The following is a 21,377-nucleotide window of genomic DNA, read 5'->3' as shown; positions in this document are numbered from 1 at the left end:
ACAAATAAGATAAAATTATTGTACAACAATTTTAAGTATTATATTTTCAGTTTTAATTTTATCTAAATTGGCCATAATAATTTAAAAATAAATTAATTTAGTTTGATCAACATTTTACTGTTGATCAATGTTATAAATCTTAATAACATCAATAAATATTTATATATAACAAAATTTTTAGTTTATACTTATATTATATAATGTTTATGTTGTAATATTTACAGATTCTTTATCAAATTTTAATGTTATGTCATTATTTAAATGTTTTATTCATATGATATTCCTTTAACCAATGTATCTTAAAATATTTTTAAGATCAATTCAGTACCTTCCAATGAACTGGCCATTATCTCAGAACTCTATAACAAGTTTACCTGCAAAACTTTTAATGAATATCTCCTTATCAAGATTGGGGTTTGTTTTATAAACAAGATAGTTTATAAAGGAGTCTCTAAGATCATGGTCTCCTATATGGTCATAGTTATAACAGATAACCTGAACAGGAAGACCTCATTCAAAATTTACAGTGACCAATACAAAGTCCTATAAATACGATTTTTCTTTCAGATCAAGACATAGATTTTATTTATTTTATAAATCATATCTGGTACAGTAGGTTTTGCTAATTCATCAATTAAAATAGAAGGAACACCGATTTCCATGGACAGAGTGATGGAATCTCAGCCTTTTATCCAGGTTTCAAGGCAATCAAGCTGGCTTTTTTTAGTTAACTTTGTTAATGGAGTACTACATATTCTTAACTGGATAATGACTGTATCAGTTAATGTTACATAAAATTTATTATAAAAATATATACTTATTTATTAAGTTTTTTCAATCTTTGAAGATTTATTGCATTTTATTTTTACTGTATGGTATTTCTAAGTCATCTTTAAAGCAGTAAAAGTGTTAGAAGCATAAATTAATTAGTTGTGATACCATATATGCTGTTATAAAATAGAATTATGTACTTATCTATGTATTTATTTATTTTTAGCTTCTATTATTTATTTATTTGCGTATAATTGTATATTTATTTATAGTTTTCTATAAATATGTATTTTTTATTTTTTTTTTTACAATGTGGTTATTAAATGAATATAATAAATATGAACGTGTAATTGCTTTTATATCAAAACATTCAAAAAAATAAATATAAAATATATTTAATGCCTTTTTACCATTACCTTGATATTGCTAATTTAAGGTTACTATAGCTCAATGTTATAATACTGACTTTCTAACAATAATTTGTTGGTTTAAATTTATTTTATACTATTTGAAATTTTTGATAACCTAATGGATTACTCAGCAGCCTACTTAAAACAAATAGGTTCCTATCTGAAAATAATCAAAACTTTCAGTTTTTATTAATTAATTGCAACTAAAGTTTGTTGTAATAATAATAATAATAATAATAATAATAATATTTATTTTTATACCATAATATTTTGAGTTTAAGTCTTGACAAGGAAGAAGGATTTGACAAGATTTCTACACAAAGATTCTTTCCCTGACACAGCTACTAATACCAATACAAAGCACCATGTAGTTTAATTTTTAAGTTATAAAAATTCATTCTTAAGAAATTATATGTATAAATTTTAACAGTCGCAAAAAAAAGGAAACATATTTTAATTTTGTAATTTAATTAATCTCTGTTAAAACTTAACAGACATGTATGAATATACTCTTCTCACTGTCCAATGAAAAGGCCAAAGAAGACGCTTTAAGTGAATTTTATCAAAGTAATCCTAGAAGTAAAAACAACTGAGGTAAAAATCAGGAGAAAACTACTAAATAATTATAAATATTTATACATAAAATTCTAATAAAGTATGAGAATCCTTAAATAACTTTTCAATTATTAAACATAAAAAACTGAATTTTATAAATACTCCCACCTTGAAATGATCTGTTTTTTATTATGAAAATACCCACTGGAGAGAACTAAAAAATTTTAGTTGGAAAGGGTAGAGTTGTCGCATCATTTTAAAGGGAATTAAAAAACAAAACTTTTGATGTAAAACTTAAGATTCAACAGCCCTAATTAAAATAACTATCTAATGTTTTTCACTACTAGTTTCAAAGTGTCCTACAGTACACCATAAATAATGGTTCATACAAAAAATTAGATCATTTTGAGGTAGGAGCATATACTAAATTTAATTTTTCTATGTTTAATTGTTGAAAAGTTATTTAAGAGTTCTACACTTTATTACCATTTTGTATAATAATCTAATTGTTATTTCAGCCGTTCAAATTATTACATTGTTTGTTATTAAATTTGTCCTCCTTTTCATGGAACATCATCTGCTCAAACCAATGGTTTTCTTTGTTGGCTACTGTGTAGACATACCTACATGTTTTGTAACATTGGATGCATTATTAATTCTGTTATTTTTATCTGAATTTTCCTGATTTTGGGTGAATCTCTGGTTATTGTGTAAGTTTGTGTGATCCACTTGAAATTAGATAAAATAAAATTATAAATAACAGAAATAAACATACTTTACAAAAACTCTAAACAATTGAATTTCAATACAGTCTCATATAATGAAAATCAGCAGTGTGAGAGACTATGTTTCATGAGAAAGAGAAACAAAATTAGTCTCAACATTAAATATACTAATTCAAATGCATGAAATTATTATTTATTAATAAATGTTTATTATTATTAATTAATAATAACTCTCTCATTCTCTCTCTCTCTCTCACAAACACACAATACACACACATACACACACATTTAGTTACTTTAACTTGGTAAAATTGCATTTTTTGTATGCAATTCACTGGTACCACAGGTTGATTTTTTTATAATCCTTGAACAAATATTTTTTTAAGTTTTTTTAATTTTTTTATAACAGAAAATAGGAAAAATATAGTTTAGGTATGTAGATTGGTTGATATGAAAATCAGAAATGCTTACTGTTAAAAATGACTTTTTATGAAGTTCTTTATATCATGTTTTGACTGACAGTTATTAATGTAATTCAATAATCAAAATTACGACAGTATATAACTATATGAGATTAGATGGTTTTTTAAAAATAAAATATGGACCTTGTTTGGTCTTTCACAACCATGTAATTGAACTCTGGCAGTACTGTAATTAAACTCTTACATACAAAGTATACTTCATAATTTTCATTTGTAAATACAATTTTAAATAATTTCATTTTCTCTGGGGTATGAACTTGTATTATCTAATAAAAAGGGTATATTCTAATAACTTCTGTTTTAAATTAACCAATTAACTTTGTTCTTTTAACCTTTTTTTTTTTGTTTTAAATTAACTTTTAAAATTACTTTTTTATCAGTTTTTCATCTTTCTTTTCTCTTTCTCAAAAATCTAATACTGTTTACATAGAGAAATTAAAGTAGTCAATAAATAAGCACACAATGAATAATTTGCAGTAGCAGTAGCAGTAGCAGTAGCGAAAAGTCTTTCCAAACACTTGGATATCAGCTAAATAATTATTCCTAAATTCTTACAGAATTTTTAATAGTAATAAGAAGGTCATGTTAACTAATGCTAATTCTTCCTTTTCATTAGTTATGCTTAAATTACTGAGAGAAGTTATATTCAGTATAGATCTGTAATAATACTTATCTGTATTCATGTTTTAAGGAAAAATACACAAGTAAATAAAACAAAGCTGTAGGAAGGAGTCTGCATTATTCTTATGTTATGTTAGCACAAAAAAAGTATATTTTGTTAAGATCTGTACACAGTGATTTCAAGCTTTAACTGTTATATGAGTAATATTATGTTATAACATGACTGTATTATTGGTCTTCCTGTTTACTATGAGTGTATGGTACTAGGCTTTTCCTGAAATTCCTCATAAGTAATGTCTGTTAGGTATAATTTAATCTCATTCAGTAATGAGATTTTCTGAGGCTGTCCTGTAGCCTTTATTTTACATATTATTTCATTTATTCACAACCGCACATTCACGTTTTAAATACGTAAATCTATTTAGGAAAAAATCATATCTGTGTAATTTGTGAATATCGAATAATTAATATGCCCTCCTTTATTCTTTATCTCTTCGTATAAATGATTTGGCATCGATTCAACAAGTGTTCTATACATTATTTTTATTTCTTCATCATGAAACCGCACAGATATTTTTTAATGAGGTCAATTTTTTACAGTACAATTCATTTTTCAGAATTGTTTTTTGATTATTGCCCAAAGGTTTTCAGATAGATTTAAGTCTTAACACAGTTATCACATGTAAATCTGTTCCACTGACTGCTAATTCTCGATTTAAGTCCACAACAGAAAATTTTGGATGAAGTTTACTTTTTCTCACTAATAACCAATCCTGTATTATAGCAGTTTTCCTTTTACTGTCATATTTTCCTTTCATTTGAAATAAAAATTAACCAGTTTCTTAAAATTGTTTTAAAATAGCATTCACTGTGCCTAGTCCAACTCCACACTCAGAAGGACTGTGTATTTGTTTCACACTAGTATGCTTAAAAAAATAAATAATTTTCAAATGCTTTCTTAGAGTTATGTCCATTATTATATATTCAAGACACATAGAACAAAGAATAAGAAAATATGATTTTGTAATAAAAAAAATGAAATAAAACTTCACAAAACACTATTTATAACATGAAAATTGCTAGAACAACAACCTCACATTATACAGGCAACTTAAAGAATGGGTGCGGTCAAGCAGAGTAGCCACAACATAGAAATAAACAAAAAATTCCATGTGTTCAGATTAATTTATCTGTGTGTATGTGTGCATGTGTGTATGTGTGCATGTGCATATGTGTGCATGTATATATATATATATATATATATATATGTGTGTGTGTGTGTGTGTGTGTGTGTGTGTGTGTGTGTGTGTGTGTGTGTGTGTGTGTGTGTGTGTGTGTGTGTGTGTGTGTGTGTGCGCGCGTGTGTGATCAATAAATATGAATCATAGATTCCATAACTAACAGATCTCAGTAAGTAGTACACTGAAAATTGAAAAGCATAAAGACAAAATACCACAGCCAAAGGCACAATTTTATATTCTTGATTACACAATTACTAATGATTAATGTTGATGAAAATATTTAAGTCAAAATGCTACTATAAAATTCCAGTTCAGTTTGCAAAAAGTTTAATTAATATGCTTAAAATATGATTAATTAATGAATGAATGGTTTTATTGTTAAGAAGAATTTGAAAACAAATTGAATTATAGATAATATATAAATTAAGATTAGATGATATATTTATATGTAAAGAGAGGGTGCCTTAAATTACAGCAACAGTTTAATTTTTCAGCAATTCAGCCTAGAAAAATGAAATTTAGCATATTTCCTTACCTCGAAAAGATCTATTTTTCAGTTTCAGCACATACAAGCACACAGGGGAAAACTGAAGCATTTTAAATGGTAAGCTTAGGATTGTGATACATAATTTTAAAATCATTGAAAAAAAAATGTTGGTGTAAAAAAAACTTCTGTAACCATAACCAAAATGGCAGACATTTAATATTTTTTACAACTAGTTTCAAAAGTGTCCTTTAGCGCATCCCCAGTAATATAGTGGTCTCATACTGAAATATATATAGTTTTGAGGTAGGAAAATTTGCTAGATATCAATTTTGAACTGTTGAAATATTAGTTAAGAATTGTCATAATTTGTTAACAGTGTGTATTTATTATCTAAAGAATAATAATAATAATAATAATAATAATAATAATAAATATATTTTAAATATATTTTAAATTAAGTTTAATTGTTATGTAAGAAAAAATACAATAACATATTATTTTTACGTTGTATTCTATACTCAATATGAGTTCTTTAAGTATAAATAAATTATTACAATAAAAAATAAATTAGATTTCAACTGTGTCTAACTGTTTTTTTGTATATTTGTACGATTCATATTTTTCATGTATGTCAGATATATATAAAGTGAATAATAAGTTAGCCTCTGTGAAATAAGTGGTAGCGTCTTGGCCTTTCATCTAGAGGTCTCTGGTTCAAATCCCGGTCTGACATGGCATTTTCACACGCTACTAAAATTATTTCTCCTCATCCTCTGAAGCAATACCTAACAGTGGACCCAGAGGCTAAAAAAAAATAAAATATATAAACTATTCCATTCTTTTTCTTGTTTAGCCTCCGGTAACTACCGTTTAGATAATACTTCAGAGGTTGAATGAGGATGATATATATGAGTGTGAATGAAGTGTAGTCTTGTACATTCTCAGTTCGACCATACCTGAGGTGTGGTTAATTGAAACCCAACCACCAAAGAATACCGGTATCCACGATCTAGTATTCAAGTCCGTGTAAAAATAACTTTACTAGGACTTGAACGCTGGAACTCTCGACTTCCAAATCAGCTGATTTGGGAAGACGCGTTCACCACTAGACCAACCCGGTGGGATATAAACTATTCCAAATTCATTATTATCTAATAGCAATCAGCTGAAGTAGATTTATACATGCTAATGAAAAATTGTAATTATTGAAGGAAGGAATGCAATAAAAAAGACCCGTCATTACAGTTGGATTCTTTCATTTGTTGAAAGAATCCAATGAAATATGAATCAGTTGGTGAATCCATATGGATAATAAAAGAATCTATATAAAATTCCCACAAAATTCCCCAAAATTCTGGGGAATTTTGTGGGATTGAGTGCGGTTACTCCTGTAAGAAACATTTACTAACTCAGGTGTTTTTAATTTCTGAAAAAAAATTCTTTGTCGGGAGCATATATTAATATGCTAATATGCATATAAATTATTTATCAGTTATGTTCTGCCTTCTTTTGAATAAAATTCCCTGATCTTTTGAAGAATTGTAAACAGGATAGACATAACTACCTGAAAGCTTCCTATAGTTGGGGTTATTTGTCTTGCACTTCAATCTCTCCATAGATAGGAACATGATTTCTTATTAAATCATTCCTAATCTTGATCTCTTTTTTCCAAACTATCAGTTCTCTGGTATAGAACTCTGTAAGATGCTTACAAGAATGCACTGACCAGAGCCAAATATGCACCAGGTAAAACTAGGCCTGCTAATTGCTCCTAAAATATTAGATATTGAAAAAAGGGCAAGAATCTTATGACTAATGATAATGATAAGGGCAATGATTTACGAAAGTCCCTCATTTCATAAATAAGGCTTTACATTTTTTTTAGTTATAAATAAATACTATGTACATACACAATGCTCAGGTAGATTTGATTCAATAAAATACATGTAAATTAATAATAATAATATAGCATAATTAATCACAGACTAAATGTACAAATTTGACCTTGCGAATATGTAATCTTTGCTAAAAAGAATAGTCACTTATTCTTATAAAATTGACATTCTCTACCTCTTATCATACCAGATAACAGAATTTTCTACTTTTAACTCAACACAATACTTTTGTTTAAAAGAGAAGGGTTTGTTATATTTCCATTGCCATTTTTAATGAGTTACACCAAACCATTAAAAACTTTTCCCACCAATTTATAATATACAGTTCAAAGATTTTCATTTATAGAAACAATATTACTCTAACAGTAAATTTGTACACTGATATATTACAAATAAACATGTACATACATTATTACAGTATACATTACAATTCAACATGTACATAAATTATATCCAAAAATGTTCATTATTTACATTTAATATCTTCAAGCATTTCACTTAACATTATTTCACATGTTTCAATCACCACCTTTTTTTAATTCTATAATTAATCGTGTATGTTGTGATTCTGATCTTATCAAGCTTTTACTGCTGTTTCCCTTGATTTATTCCAGAAAATGCTGGAACAGTTCCTTTTTTAACATGGAGTAGCATGTCTACCCATTCCTGATTGATTTATTATTATCCTGATGTGATATTATTATGTGCCAATCAGAATAAAAGATTTATTTATTTACTCAGAAACAAACACACACAATACACTGCACAAAATCATAGTAAGTTACCAAATAACTGGCATCATATTCATAAAGGAAAAATATACAGTAATTGAAATTAAAACCACACATAGTATAACATTTTAAAAATTAGATTGATAAAGGAAACCTTGTGTTTGTCATTAGTATCGTTGACTTAGGTGCTTAGTTTATACAAATTTGTAGCTTAAAATGTTGTTCCAGGTGTTATGAAACAAATAGGTTTTAAAGAGATGTAATTAATTCACCACTCTGACAGTGATAAATAATATTATGTGCCACTGATCAGACTAATTTTTTTTTTTTTAATTTAAATACAACTCATTTACATTATATATGAAATTGGCTTTTGATCTTTTGCTAAAAGATTTTGAGCACATCTCTGTGTTTAGAAAGTGAATTGGTTTTTTTTTTAGTTATATTTTGTGTTGTTTTTTTAATAATTTAACATGAAAATTTATAGACTTATTTAATTGTTAACTGTGGTACCTGTCATTATTTTATGTCATATTAAAGTTACAGTGCTTGAACATTTTATTCATTCTGTCTTGTCACTTTTTATTGTTATGTAACAATAATAATCACTTCTTAATATATAATTTATTTATTCACTTTGTAATTACTTAAATAAAATTTACTTAGAGTAGACATAATTGTTTAATTTTTAATTTCATATTTAATATGTTTTAAATAAAATTATTAAAAATGTATACTGTAATGCAGTGAGTACATGATAATGAAACTTTATTTATTTTTATTTTCTAATTTTTATTTTTTTTTTATTCCAGTTTATTATTGTTTAATAAATATTTAATTTGTATAAAATAATCTAGTAAAAAAAAATAGAAAATTTTTGGTGACAAAAAAAGCTAGTTAAAACTTGTCTTGCTAAGAAAATATACTACTTGGTATGATTTTAATCTTTGTTGTTTTTTTACTGATCTTTTAACCTCAACATGTTAATATTAAACATGTTTACTTCCCCAGTTACTGTTTCACATTACAGTATTTATCTTTCTCAAAGTTTTTATGGTTTACACATCCATTTATTGCCCAACATACTATAATCTGCAATTCCATCTGCTTTTTTTTATCCTTTTTTTCTGTTGGGACAGGTCTGACACTGCTAGGTTCTCTTTGCTTAGAATTCTTGGATGTAAAGAACCTGTGTGTCCTTGGATTCCAATATTGGGGCTGCTACATACAGTCTTAGAGACTGTTTTTTTCTGTCCAGTGGCTCCACAATAAGCCTAATGCCAGAAGAATTTATCAGTTAAAGCCTGGCTTTATAATAAAAAACAAAACATGGATATCTTAATATATAGTTCATTAACCTAGATCTTCATTTTAAAAGATTTTAGCACAATTTTTTTTTGACCCTATTTGTCATATACAAACTTCTTAATCTCAAGCATTTCATCAAACTTCATAATTTTCAGTACCTAACTGGCTTGTATGTAGCTATGACACTACAGCTTTAATGGGAAAGTATATAGATTGTAAAAAAAATATAAAAATATGGTCTTTTTTTAAGTTTTGTGCCTTAAGGAGACAAAAAAATTTTAACAAAAAAATATTTAAATAAATTGCAAATAATCTGCAAAAAGAAATTTATTGCAATGCTACCAAGCCCAAAAAAATCTATTTTTATCAGACAGACGTTTGTGTATATGTACATATGTATGCTGGCCAGAATTTTGTTTTATTACTCTGGACCCTGTTGACTGATTTTCTTCAAACTTGGTAGATAGGACCTTCAGGAGGAAAGAATGTATTAAATCTTAGCAAAAATTGGAAAAAAGGTGGAGTATTTTGACCACCAAAACACTTCACTTTTTATTATTTTTTTTTTTTAATTTGAAAATAAAATTTCAAATCTTTACTGGGGAATTTTAGCAAAAAAAATGTGTTTTTTACAAAAGTTGAAGTTTTTTTTATTGAGATTACAAATTATTAAAAAAATTTATTTAATATTCATCCCTTTCACCAAAAAAGTGACTATTTATTTATCTTGCTTCAAAAAAGGAATTAAGAGTTTTTTACACCAATAATTTCAACATTGATAGGCTTTCAATTCACTATAAAATTCTTATGCCCATCTCACTCCAATGGTCTGTGCTAAAACAAATAATTATTACATTTAAAAAAAATTTTTTTGAATCTATTTTAAATTTAAATCCATCTCACAAGTTAGCCACTGCATTTAAAATGTAAAATTCTTAATTTTTTGTTGCCTTTAGTCTTTAATACTTAAAAAAAATTAGCCAAAAATGTTCATCCCTTCCTAGAAAGTTACAACTTTCTTTATTTATAATTATGGCTTTGTTTTTTTAACAATTTTAAAATTATTTTTTTAATTTATTATTACCACTTATGGATTATTTTCTTAAAAAATAATTTTACCCTAATGCTTTTCCTTGAGTATGGGAGCCCTCAAAATGAAAAAAATTTTTTTTGCAATTTCAAATTCTTAATGTTCAAAACGTATTTCATTAGTCACTAAAATTCTTTTTTTTTTTTAATTTATTTAAAATTAATTTTAGTGAATATTTTAATCATTAAAAATGCTCTTTGCTGCAAGAGTTCCCAAATTTTCAAAAAGTCACAAACATATTTTTTTAAATTGTGGTGCTAATATACTGATATTAAATACTCATACTTTGGTTATTGGTTTATTTCTTGAGCATCTTAGCTTCAAAAATTAAAATAAAGATTAAGATATATTCAAAATTGTTCAATTATATGTATGTTCAATTCATTTAATTGAAAAAGTTTTTTCAGAAATGAATTGCATAACTTGACAGGCATAGTTGACAAAGTTGTGCAATTCATTGCTGGCTTTCCTCTCTGGTTTTACTGTTGTCCCATTTCATTACGTACTATACTCATAACAATATCTATTAGAATATTTTTTTAATTCATTTTGATGTGTATTGAATGCTAGCAGAATACTTTTCTGCATGAAATTCTCCTTGTTAACGATATTTCATCCATCCATTGTAACTTTACTTCTTAAACAGCAACGTCTGGTGTATTATTATCCCCTACATTAATATTTAGTTGCTTATTAATTTTGAATATGTCCCATCTCACAAACGTTTGATGTTAATGTACATATGTATGTGTGTTTGATGTTGGCCTCTAAATCACCTTACATCTCCAGAACTACAAGACCAATTTTGATCAAACTTGGTCAGATTACTTCTATATTTGGGGCAGTGATGCCATTAAATTTTCAGTTTAAAAGATCAAGGGGGTGGGGCTGTAGAGCAAGATCACCCTCAGTATTTCAAGATTTCCCCTAATTAAGATCATATTTTGCTTGGGCACATTTGTTAACAATATTTGCAAAAAAAAGTTTTGCAAAATCGCACCCCACCAAAAAAGTGCTCTAAACTACTGCTATATTGTGATGTCACAGGTGAGTAGTAAAATTAAATAAATAAATATTTAAAGTATAAAAAAGTAACTCAATCTGGCTGGGTCTCAAATTTGATCGGCCAATTGTCTTGGTAGCTGGTGCGTTAAAGCACACAGCTACACCTGTCAGCTGACATTACGAATGAAATCTCATCTTTGTAAGTCATGAAATTATAATAGTTTAGGTAGTGCCAACTGTCGCCGCTAGTACCACCATAGCCGTGCAAATTAAATACAGTATGCACGCACGCTTTAGTTAGAATCATTGAATTAAATAAGCAAAAATATGATATTTAAATAAAATAATAAATATTTTTAATTAATTTGTGTGTGCAAGCCATTCATCTGAAACAGCTGTGTTATCAGCTTTTTTCCAGTAATAATGTCTGTAGAATTCAGATTGTTATCAAAATAAATTTAATTTGCTAGTTTTAATATTAAAAGCAACTTAATGAATGACTTACAATTTTTTTTTCTATAATCATTTGGTTTTAGCATCAGGCTTAATATATCTTCATTAAAAATAGTTTTGTTCTTAGCTGTAACTTTTTTCATTGTCAGCATGATAAAGTAACTTAGGTGTATTGAATTAACTGTCTAATCCATCTCAAAATAGTTGACATTTATAACATAGTGCCTAACTACACCCAATTAGATTAATAAATTCTCAACTTTATTTTTTTTGACTTGGGGTCAGGAAAGTTGCTTATCTTTACTTATTTTTATAGATTCAATATTTAAAACAAAATATAAAATCTTTTATCCTGTTTTATCACACATCTTTAATGTTATGATCTTTTAAACATGTTTTCTATGTATGTTAAGTTATATAATCAATACAGTTGTGGGTGACCTGACCCAACATGAATCATAAGTCACTGAAAAATTACATAGCTTTTCTCAAAAATAAGAATTCAATGCCAGGCTTATTAAAAAAAGAGAGATGTGAAATAGCTTCCCATTACCTATTCCCTGAGCTAAATATACTGTTACATGCCATCATGCCAACACTGAAACTAATATTCAGACCTACAATTGATACCTTCACTTTGATCATCACAGGAACTAGCTATATAATGAATACCATTACTCTCAAAGAAAGTCACTTTAATATTATTTTATGTAATTAATCAGATAACATAATAATTATCTCCACTACTGAGATTGAGATGAAGTAGTATATAAAATATCACTTCACAGTAGAAAGGAGTGTATTAATTACACTATTTGTTCCTGTCCTTCTTTGGATGCAATACATGTGAAGCACACACCTGAGATTCAAACAGCAGTAAAAGTTTTTTTAGAATGTAGGTAATGTGATACAGTCTGCTAAACTGCCATGAAACATACATTTAATTATAGTAAATTATATGTATTGTTAAATCAGTACATATGATTGTTTTAATGGAAGATAATTATTTATTTTATTGTTAATTTTTTTATTTTTTTTGTTTCAGTGTCTTGCAGATACCTTAATGTCAAACTCCAAAGATGTAAGTACATTGAATAGTGTTTCAATAAATCTTTTAATTTAATAATTACTGATTAGTTGTTCATAATTTACTGTAATTATAGTTTATTTAGTATTTTGGTGTATAATTTACAATTTTAGTACACATAAACCTTATGTAAATCCTTAATCTGAAAACATACACCTCGTTTGGTGGGGATGACTTCTTATTATAATCAGATATTAGACAAAAAAAATCTCTGAGTAAAAAGTATATAGACAGAGAGACTCCATATTCTTGACCTGCATTGTGTTCATTACTCTATGATTGTGAGAATAATACTGATAAATAATAATTAATAATAAAGCCTGTTCAATTTATAAAAAACTATTAGTGTTTTGTAATTTCTTCAGAGCAACAGTTTGATCAGCACAGGATACAGAAACTTTGAGTGATCTGAAATATGTAAGTTTCAGAATAGTCGGCTCTCATCTTAAAAATAGTAGTTATAGCTAGTTGCCCATCCTTCATACAGGTAAAAAAGTGTTTTTTATTTCATTTGGCACCGTTTATTTAAAAAAATGGTTGGTAATTGGAACTTTAATTTATACAAAAAAGTGTTTTTCATGGTTATTAGTGTTACCTGACAAACACCACAAGGAGGGGTCAACACTTCATTTCTCACTTTTTTTATTTTATTTTATGTTTTTTAGTCAACTAACCAGAGGCAGGTGCAGTTAGTTGCATCGCATTGCTCACACAGTAACAGTGGTGGTCTGTATTGGTTGAATGGCCACACTGTACACCATTGCACCTTTAACGCTACTTTTCTATAACCGAAAGAGATATCAAAATAGACAAAAAGATCCTTGTAGAAAATTTAATTTCAAATACTGCAAATGGTCTCCCAAATCTGATTTGACTAACAGTTTTGGGCATAGTAAAGTTGAATATCAGCAAGGAACATAACCCAGTTTTTAGCGCAAGCCATTAAAATGACCACCATCTTGAAAGTAAAACATTTCGCAATGTCAATAGTCCTATGTTTTTTTTCAAATATAAAAATTATGTTCATGCAAAATTTCACATCAATCAGTTGAGTAGCTTTTGTGTGAAAGAGTAACAGATTCATGGATACCACTAGATTTATATATATATATATATATTGAACTAGTCAAGATGGTGGTAGATCCAAGGAGTAACAAAATTCTTCTCAAATAGGAAAGCAAAAACACCTCTCATTATTACAGGAATGAAGTATTTTTTATAATGATGTTCAAAAGCTATTAATATTCTTTAGTGGAGAGATTTGACAATGGAAAATCAGCATGATATTATTTTTCAGTCTTTTTAAGTTTTTTCTTGCTACACAGTAGATATGAGCTTTTGTACTAAACACAAATTTAATATATTTGTTTTAATATGTTATATATTAAACATATGTTATATATATATATTTTTTTTTTTGGGGGGGGGGGGAATAAATGATCATGGCATTATGTTTCCTCTGCGTCATCAAAAAAAATAATGATATTATTCATTATTGAATAATATCATTTTAAAGTATGAGAGACCCTGTAAAATTCAAACTATTGTAGGTATGTGCAGAATCTTGGGTTGAGTTGGGAGAAAAGCTAGCTTTAACTGAGTTGTAAAGCCCCGATGAATTTGTAGTTCATTAATGAAATGAATGTAGCCATACTGAATATTACACTCCTGTGATATCATATCTTAATTTATTTTTTTTGTTGATGTAATTACTCAGAAACTTGCACATGAAATATGAAAATGAAATCTTATAAAATATTATCATGTGTTCGCAGCTCGATTAAAATATTGAGAGATTGACAATTGAAAATGTTTATATAATTACAATTTGTTGGTTTAAAAACATAAGTAAAACAAGACAAATCAATTATAATAATGACAATAGTAATAATAATAGTAAACGACGATAATAAAGCAAATAATAAAAATAGTAATCACAACCACATTAATAATTAGAATAATAATGATGACAACAGCAAAAGTAATAATAATAAATTTCAATAAAAACAAATATTAAACATAGTAATCACAACCACAACAACAATAATAAGCAGTGACTACTTACAAAACAGAATTTAAAGTAATCGTCAGGATTTATTCACAGGTAGATAAATAATGAAAACCAGAATTCAGTCCCATTGACAAAAGACATTAGCATGACTGCTAGTCTTAACACTTTTAACCACTAGTCTTGTATTAACAGCAATAGTATAATAGATAAGACAAGTGTAAAGTTCTTTTACTGCAGATACCTTTTCTGTTCACAAATAAAACTAACCTAACAGTTTATTAATGAAATTCAGTATATTATCTCTTTCACTTATAGTCTTACAGTAACTCACCAAACCATTTCTTATTTTCGTGTACTAGAATTACTTGTGATGTCACCTTAATCATGTCGAACATGTATGCCTAGAAATTTGCTTCTTCACTGACCTCCTCACAGAATACTCTCTCGCAGAATCTCCTCTCAGACTCACATCATACTGTCTCATTTAGACTGGTCTGCAGAACTAATTTCAACTAGCCTTCCCCGGAGTATTTATACTCCTATTTTCTTTACCTGCCAGACCAGACCTGTTGAGCATGAGAACGATTGACCAAGTCTTTTCATTTACATGCATTCCTAACCTGGGTCTGGTAACTCTTCTCACAGAACAAACATCTGTTTAGGTGTGTGAGGGGGTAATGTTACAAAAGATGATTGTTAAATTAACCTGTTACCTTTACTAAAAGGGTTCCATTTAGTCCCTTTCTGGATTCCTCCCATTATTATATTTTCTACTACTTTCTTCTTAATTGGTAGGAATCCGTTACCCAGGTTCGCTATACCGGTCTTGTTACAATAAATTAATTTAAACTAAAAGAAATTAGTTTTCGCCAAATATTTTTTTTATTGCATTGCATTATCATCCAAAATGAGTGTGCAAGCAAACTTTTAGCCTTTATTTCATTAGGAAATGGATTAAAATTTGATTATAGAATTTTGATCCTAAGTGACCAACAGGTGAAATTAAAGTGAATTAAAAAAAAATTAAGTTTGCTTTATAAGTTGTTGAAAATATTTGTTAAATCAGTTAGCTTTTAGGTAAAGTAGTAGAACTCTGCTTGAAATCATGACATATCTCACTACATCTCCATCACTCTTCTTTCTGTATCATTTTTTTTAATTTATCAACTACAGCCTAACCACCCAATTACAGTTACTGAAGAAGAATTTTGTAGTGTCAGGCTTATTGAGTTTTGGACTCGGAATCTTTCAGATGAAAGGCATAGACACTACTGTTCTGCCATATAGACAGCAGAGTGGATTTTCTTTCATTTGAACACAGATATTATTACCTCTAATTTTTAAATCTAGGTGTCGTCATTATCATTAACCTTTTGCTTTATTTAATTATTATGGGCTGAAGGTGGTGTTACTCTATTTAACTCTCAACCACTCTGCTTTGAAAACCTTCTCCACTACCATATTGTATTTGAAGGAAAAAAGAACCTTTTGGTCTAATGGTTCTTAGATGCAGTGGAAAATAGTTAGTTACATTGTATATCATTGATTCTGCACATATGTTCATAGTTTGAATTTCATACTTAAGATAGATAAATAACGAATAATATTATTATTTTTTAGATGTTTACATGTAATAATATGCAGTGTATAATACATATGTACATACAGTATAATCTGATAATTGTAAATAATATTATACAATATCACTATCTCTTTTTTGGTTTTCATGTAAGTCTTCTACTACATATTTAAATTAAAAATTTCTTTTACTATTCTTCCACTTGGTATTTTCTTTAAGTACCTTAACTATCTTAGTCTCCTGTGATCAACTTTATCAAGTACTGCTCTACTTCGTAGGTCTTCTTCTATTACAGCATATCTTATGTAACCTCATCTTTCCTAATATGCATTTTAAGAACTTTGTCTTAGTCGTCCCTGTTTACTATCTTCTGTTCTTGTAGTTATCCAAGACTGAATGATAAATATATAAAAAAAAAAATAGTTAGAATAAAAGGTTAATAATAATAAACCTTGTAATTTTAACTGATGAGAGTAATGAATGAAAGATGTTAATTAAAAAATAAAAAATGCAGTTCAGTTTATATATCAATAGTTTTAGTAATGCGCATCATCTTAATCATGCAAGAGGAGTGCATTTTAAATTAAAAAAAAAAACGAACAGATAAGATGTTACTGTGTGTGTATATATATATATATATATATATATATATATATCAATTGTTATGATACCATTGGCTGTGCCAGATAATTCAGTGGAACATTTCCAAAAAAAAAAAAATATATATATATATAATGTATATCTAGCATTATGCAGTTAGATTAAGTTCACTGATCTATTCGTTGTAGTCTTTTATACAGTACTGTGTCTAAATAAACTGTTCTAAATATAGATATTTTTGGGTCTCATTGAAATTATAAAACTGTTTGTATTTAATGAGACAGAAGTTAATTAATAATTAACACTCATATTTTTTTGTAAAAAATATAAATTATAACTTAATTTCTATTAGAATAGTTAACATCGGTGAGTGGAAATCAAAGTATTCAAGTATTTTTATTTATTTCATCTGGACGTGTAAGCATTGTCTGTGTTTATGAAATCCGCCGAGAAAACAACAATTATTGTGATGACTTGTGCTGCCATCTGTACATCGACTACTTCGTTACTTTTGCAATAGAAATCTTCTATCAGATGATGTGTTGAAGTTTTGTTCGTATGTCATGTTATGTGTGAGTTGTTTTTTCATCGCTATTGTTCTAATTGTATACTTCTTTTCTTGTGAAATTTAATTGTAACTCCGTTGTGATGAAGTTAACGTTTCTGTTATTGTCTGGTAACGTTTTATTTTACTAAAACTTTCTTTTAATTACTTTAAAATATATCTTGCCATTGAAATTATAACCTTAACTTATACCTTTATACTTATAGTGCATTTTATTAACTAATAGTTTTTTAAATTTTAAAATCGATTTATTATTTGTAGGATTACTGTAGTTATAATTGTTATTTGAATAGAAAATAAATTGATAAGTATGTTTTATTAAAGTAATAAAATATTTTTTGTGCTGATTTACTCTACCGTTAATTGTTAATACATGTTTCGTGTTTAAATGAAAATAAAAACATTAAATAGCTTATTGTGAGTTTCGTTTATAGTTTAAGAATTTAGTTAAACCGTTAATTTGAAATGTAATTTATTTTATATATTTTTTTCCGCATTAATCGGAAAATTTTGTCACCGTTATTTACAGATATGCTGAAATCGTAATTTTAATGGCATTTTCAATTGACGATATTAACAAACATTATAGTTGTTTATTAATATTAAAAGATAGAACGTGAAATTTGTGTTCCATAATTTTATTTTATTTTTATCACTCGTTTTTCTATTTTATATAATGTACTAATTTATTGTAATAGACGATTTGCACATGTATAATAATAATTTTACAGAATGATTTGAATAGTGAACGGAAAGTTTTTTATTTCATGTAAAATGTTTTTGATTGAATTTTTTTATGGGAAAGAAAGTTCTCTTTTTACTCTGTAAACCAAAATAAAAAACTTAATTTTGATAAGTAAACAAAATAAAATTGTTTACAAATATGCCTCGTTTTTTGAATCTATAAATTATTACTTACGAAATTAAAGCTCTAGTTCATTTATTTAGTGTGATAATAGAGAAAACATTTTTGTCGGATCCTTTTTTCCTGTTTTTGTTATGTACTTTGTTTATTAAGTTGGCCCCATGTTAATTTTTAATGTGTACATTGCAATCTATTCAACTAGTGAACAAAAAGCAACCCCCATGGCCCAATGAGATGAGGATGATGTGTATTACACGTAAGTAAGATGTAGTCTTATATAAATTCAGGGCGGTCATTCCTGAGATTTGTGGCTAATTGATCCCAACCACCAACGTACACCAGTATCCATTGTCTATTATTCAAATCCCATATAAAGTTTTACTAGGATTTGAACCTCCCTTTTTTTCTGTTTAGCCTCCAGCACCAGAGTAAGGTATTACTTCAGAAGATGAGTGAGGATGTTATGTATGAATGTAAATGAAGTGTAGTCTTGTACAGTCTCAGGTCGACCATTTCTGAGATTGTGGTTAATTGAAACCCAACCACCAAAATACACCGGTATCCACAATCTAGTATTCAAATCTGTATAAAAGTAACTGCCTTCACTAGGATTTGAATCTCAGAACCTTTAACTTCAAAAATCAGCTGTTAAACAAATGATTGTCACAGTTGTATATTTGTTGTATTTCATATGTCTTATGTAATACATAATATGCAATGAATACATAATATTTTAGTATAGGAGGTCTGTTGTGTTAGGATATTCTTATTGACATCATTTAAAAAAGGAAAGACTCCAATTCATTTTTATACTTTGAAACCTTATCATAAATTGCACTATTTCAGTGCTTTATTTTTTAAATAAAATATTGGTCACTTAAGGTAGTTTCCTCCAGATGACAAAATAATAAATGTTTTGAAACCAGTGTTTACAAGCTCTTCATAGATGAATTGACAATGTTTTATATTTGTTTATCATTGTTTAGTAGATTGTTACAGCCTAATATCAGGATGATATTAGGCTGTAACAATATACAAAAACTCTATACAAAAGATGAAGAAAATTGGCTGAAAAATCTTGCTTTAATATAATATAAATAGTAAATTTGAAAGCGATTTCCTCAGTTTTTTTTGTACTTTTTAATGTACAAAAAGTTGGGAAAAACATTTTCTGCAAATTGTAATCCTGTAAGCTTGATTACAGTAATTTGGTAGCCCATCAAACATATTCCCTAATCCAAAGAGTGTGTTATGGGAATAACACACTAGAGAACTTTTCACTCATCTATCATATTGTCAGGTTATTAGGACTTTAAGATATTATCAGGAATATGTCGATTGATATGTTAGACCAAAAGTTTTAACTGACATCATTACAGTCCAGAGGCCTAATACGCATGAAAATGTCAAGAAAATCATTTTTTAATTGAGAGAAATACATTATTATTATATTTCAGTAACCTGTAGTTCATACAATTGTGGTAGTCTGTATTTTTTCTCTGAATTTGTTTTATTATGTTTATCAAATTGCAAATTTCCCATTTTGTGTTTTTTCAAATTACTTTATTTTTGGCCAACCAATAATTTAATTAAAATAAACTTAATAGTACTTTCTCAGATTGTTATATTTTTAATTTTTTTAAGTCTTAACCAAATCAAGTGTTAATAAGATTTTTGTAGTTCTTTTTTTAATTTGGCACTGATATCAAAAATTCAAAATTTATGGAATTTTAAAAGTACTATATTTTCACTTTTTAATATACTAAGTCATCTGAATTTTTAACAGATTTTCTTTATGTATTGTTGAGATGAATTTTGTTAACTTTTTTTTTTTTTTTAACTTTTCTGTGGTTAGTTCTGTATAACGGTTTTATTTTTTTAATAACTTTTCTGTATAGTTATTGATAAGGAACTTTTTATTTTCATTCAACAGGTGGTGGATTCTGTTTTCACATTTACAAAGTGTGAATGAATTTGAAGAAGTCAATTCATGGATAGAATTTTTTCTTAAAAAATGTTTTTATTAAAATCGAAGTTTACAGACAATATAAAAAAAATTGAATTAGTGTCATGATTAGATTAAACAGTGTCATTATTTGATCTTGTGACTAATTTTCCAGATTTTTTTAGTTTAAAATCTATATGTGGGATTACATCATACCAGTGAAACTAAAATTATATAAACTAATAAAGATTATTATAAACTTAAATTACTTTAATATTAATGTTGTATTCTATGCATGATATAAGAATAAAACTGTGATTGCATATTCCCTCAGTCAAACTATCGTTATCTGAATCTCTTGATTTAATTAAAACAAACAATTGGCATGCATGTGAAAAATGTAAATATGTATCCTTTTGATAAAACTGTTTTTGTCTGAATCTCTTGATTTAAGTAAAAAAATTTACTTCACATGTAAAAAGTTAATGAAAAACTTTTATAAATAACTCAACAGCATTAGAAAAAGAGAAAGCTACCAGAAATTAAAAGAAAGAGTGAGACAGTAAACTTAAATTATTTTAATATTAATGTTGTATTCTATGCATGAATAATAATAAATATGTGATATTACATATTCTCTCAGTCAAACTATCGTTATCTGAATCTCTTTATTTAATTAAAACAAACAGTTGATATGCATGTGAAAAATGTAAATATGTATCCTTTTGATCAAACTGTTTTATCTGAATCTCTTGATTCAATTAAAAAAAATTTACTTTGCATGTAAAAACTTTATTGCAAAAGTTAATGAAAAACTTTTAGTAAACAACTCAGACAACAGCATTAGAAAAAGAGAAAGCTACCGCAAATTAAAAGAAAGAAAGAGACAGTAATAGAGGGACATACTGGTAGACAAAGACAGAAAGATTAAATTGAATTGTGAGTGTCAGT

The 21,377-nt window shown here is 27.3% G+C and overlaps 1 protein-coding gene across 3 annotated transcripts in view; it reads left to right on the top strand.

The window, feature by feature from the left end:
- The window catches only part of Orai (calcium release-activated calcium channel protein orai), a 116,480-nt gene that overhangs the window by 47,413 nt on the left and 47,690 nt on the right, over positions 1-21,377 (top strand). Inside the window, exon 2 of one of the 3 annotated variants that reach the window (XM_075364400.1) lies at positions 12,820-12,855. In XM_075364400.1, coding sequence (XP_075220515.1) covers positions 12,820-12,855 — 36 coding nt within the window. Of the gene's footprint in view, positions 1-12,819; positions 12,856-17,322; positions 17,728-21,377 lie in introns of those variants that run through there. The other 2 variants (XM_075364401.1, XM_075364402.1) reach the window with 2 other exon arrangements.

This window comes from Lycorma delicatula, chromosome 4 (assembly GCF_047948215.1).
Source record: "Lycorma delicatula isolate Av1 chromosome 4, ASM4794821v1, whole genome shotgun sequence".
Classification (NCBI taxonomy): domain Eukaryota; kingdom Metazoa; phylum Arthropoda; class Insecta; order Hemiptera; family Fulgoridae; genus Lycorma; species Lycorma delicatula.
This window is presented reverse-complemented; position numbering and strand designations above follow the sequence as displayed.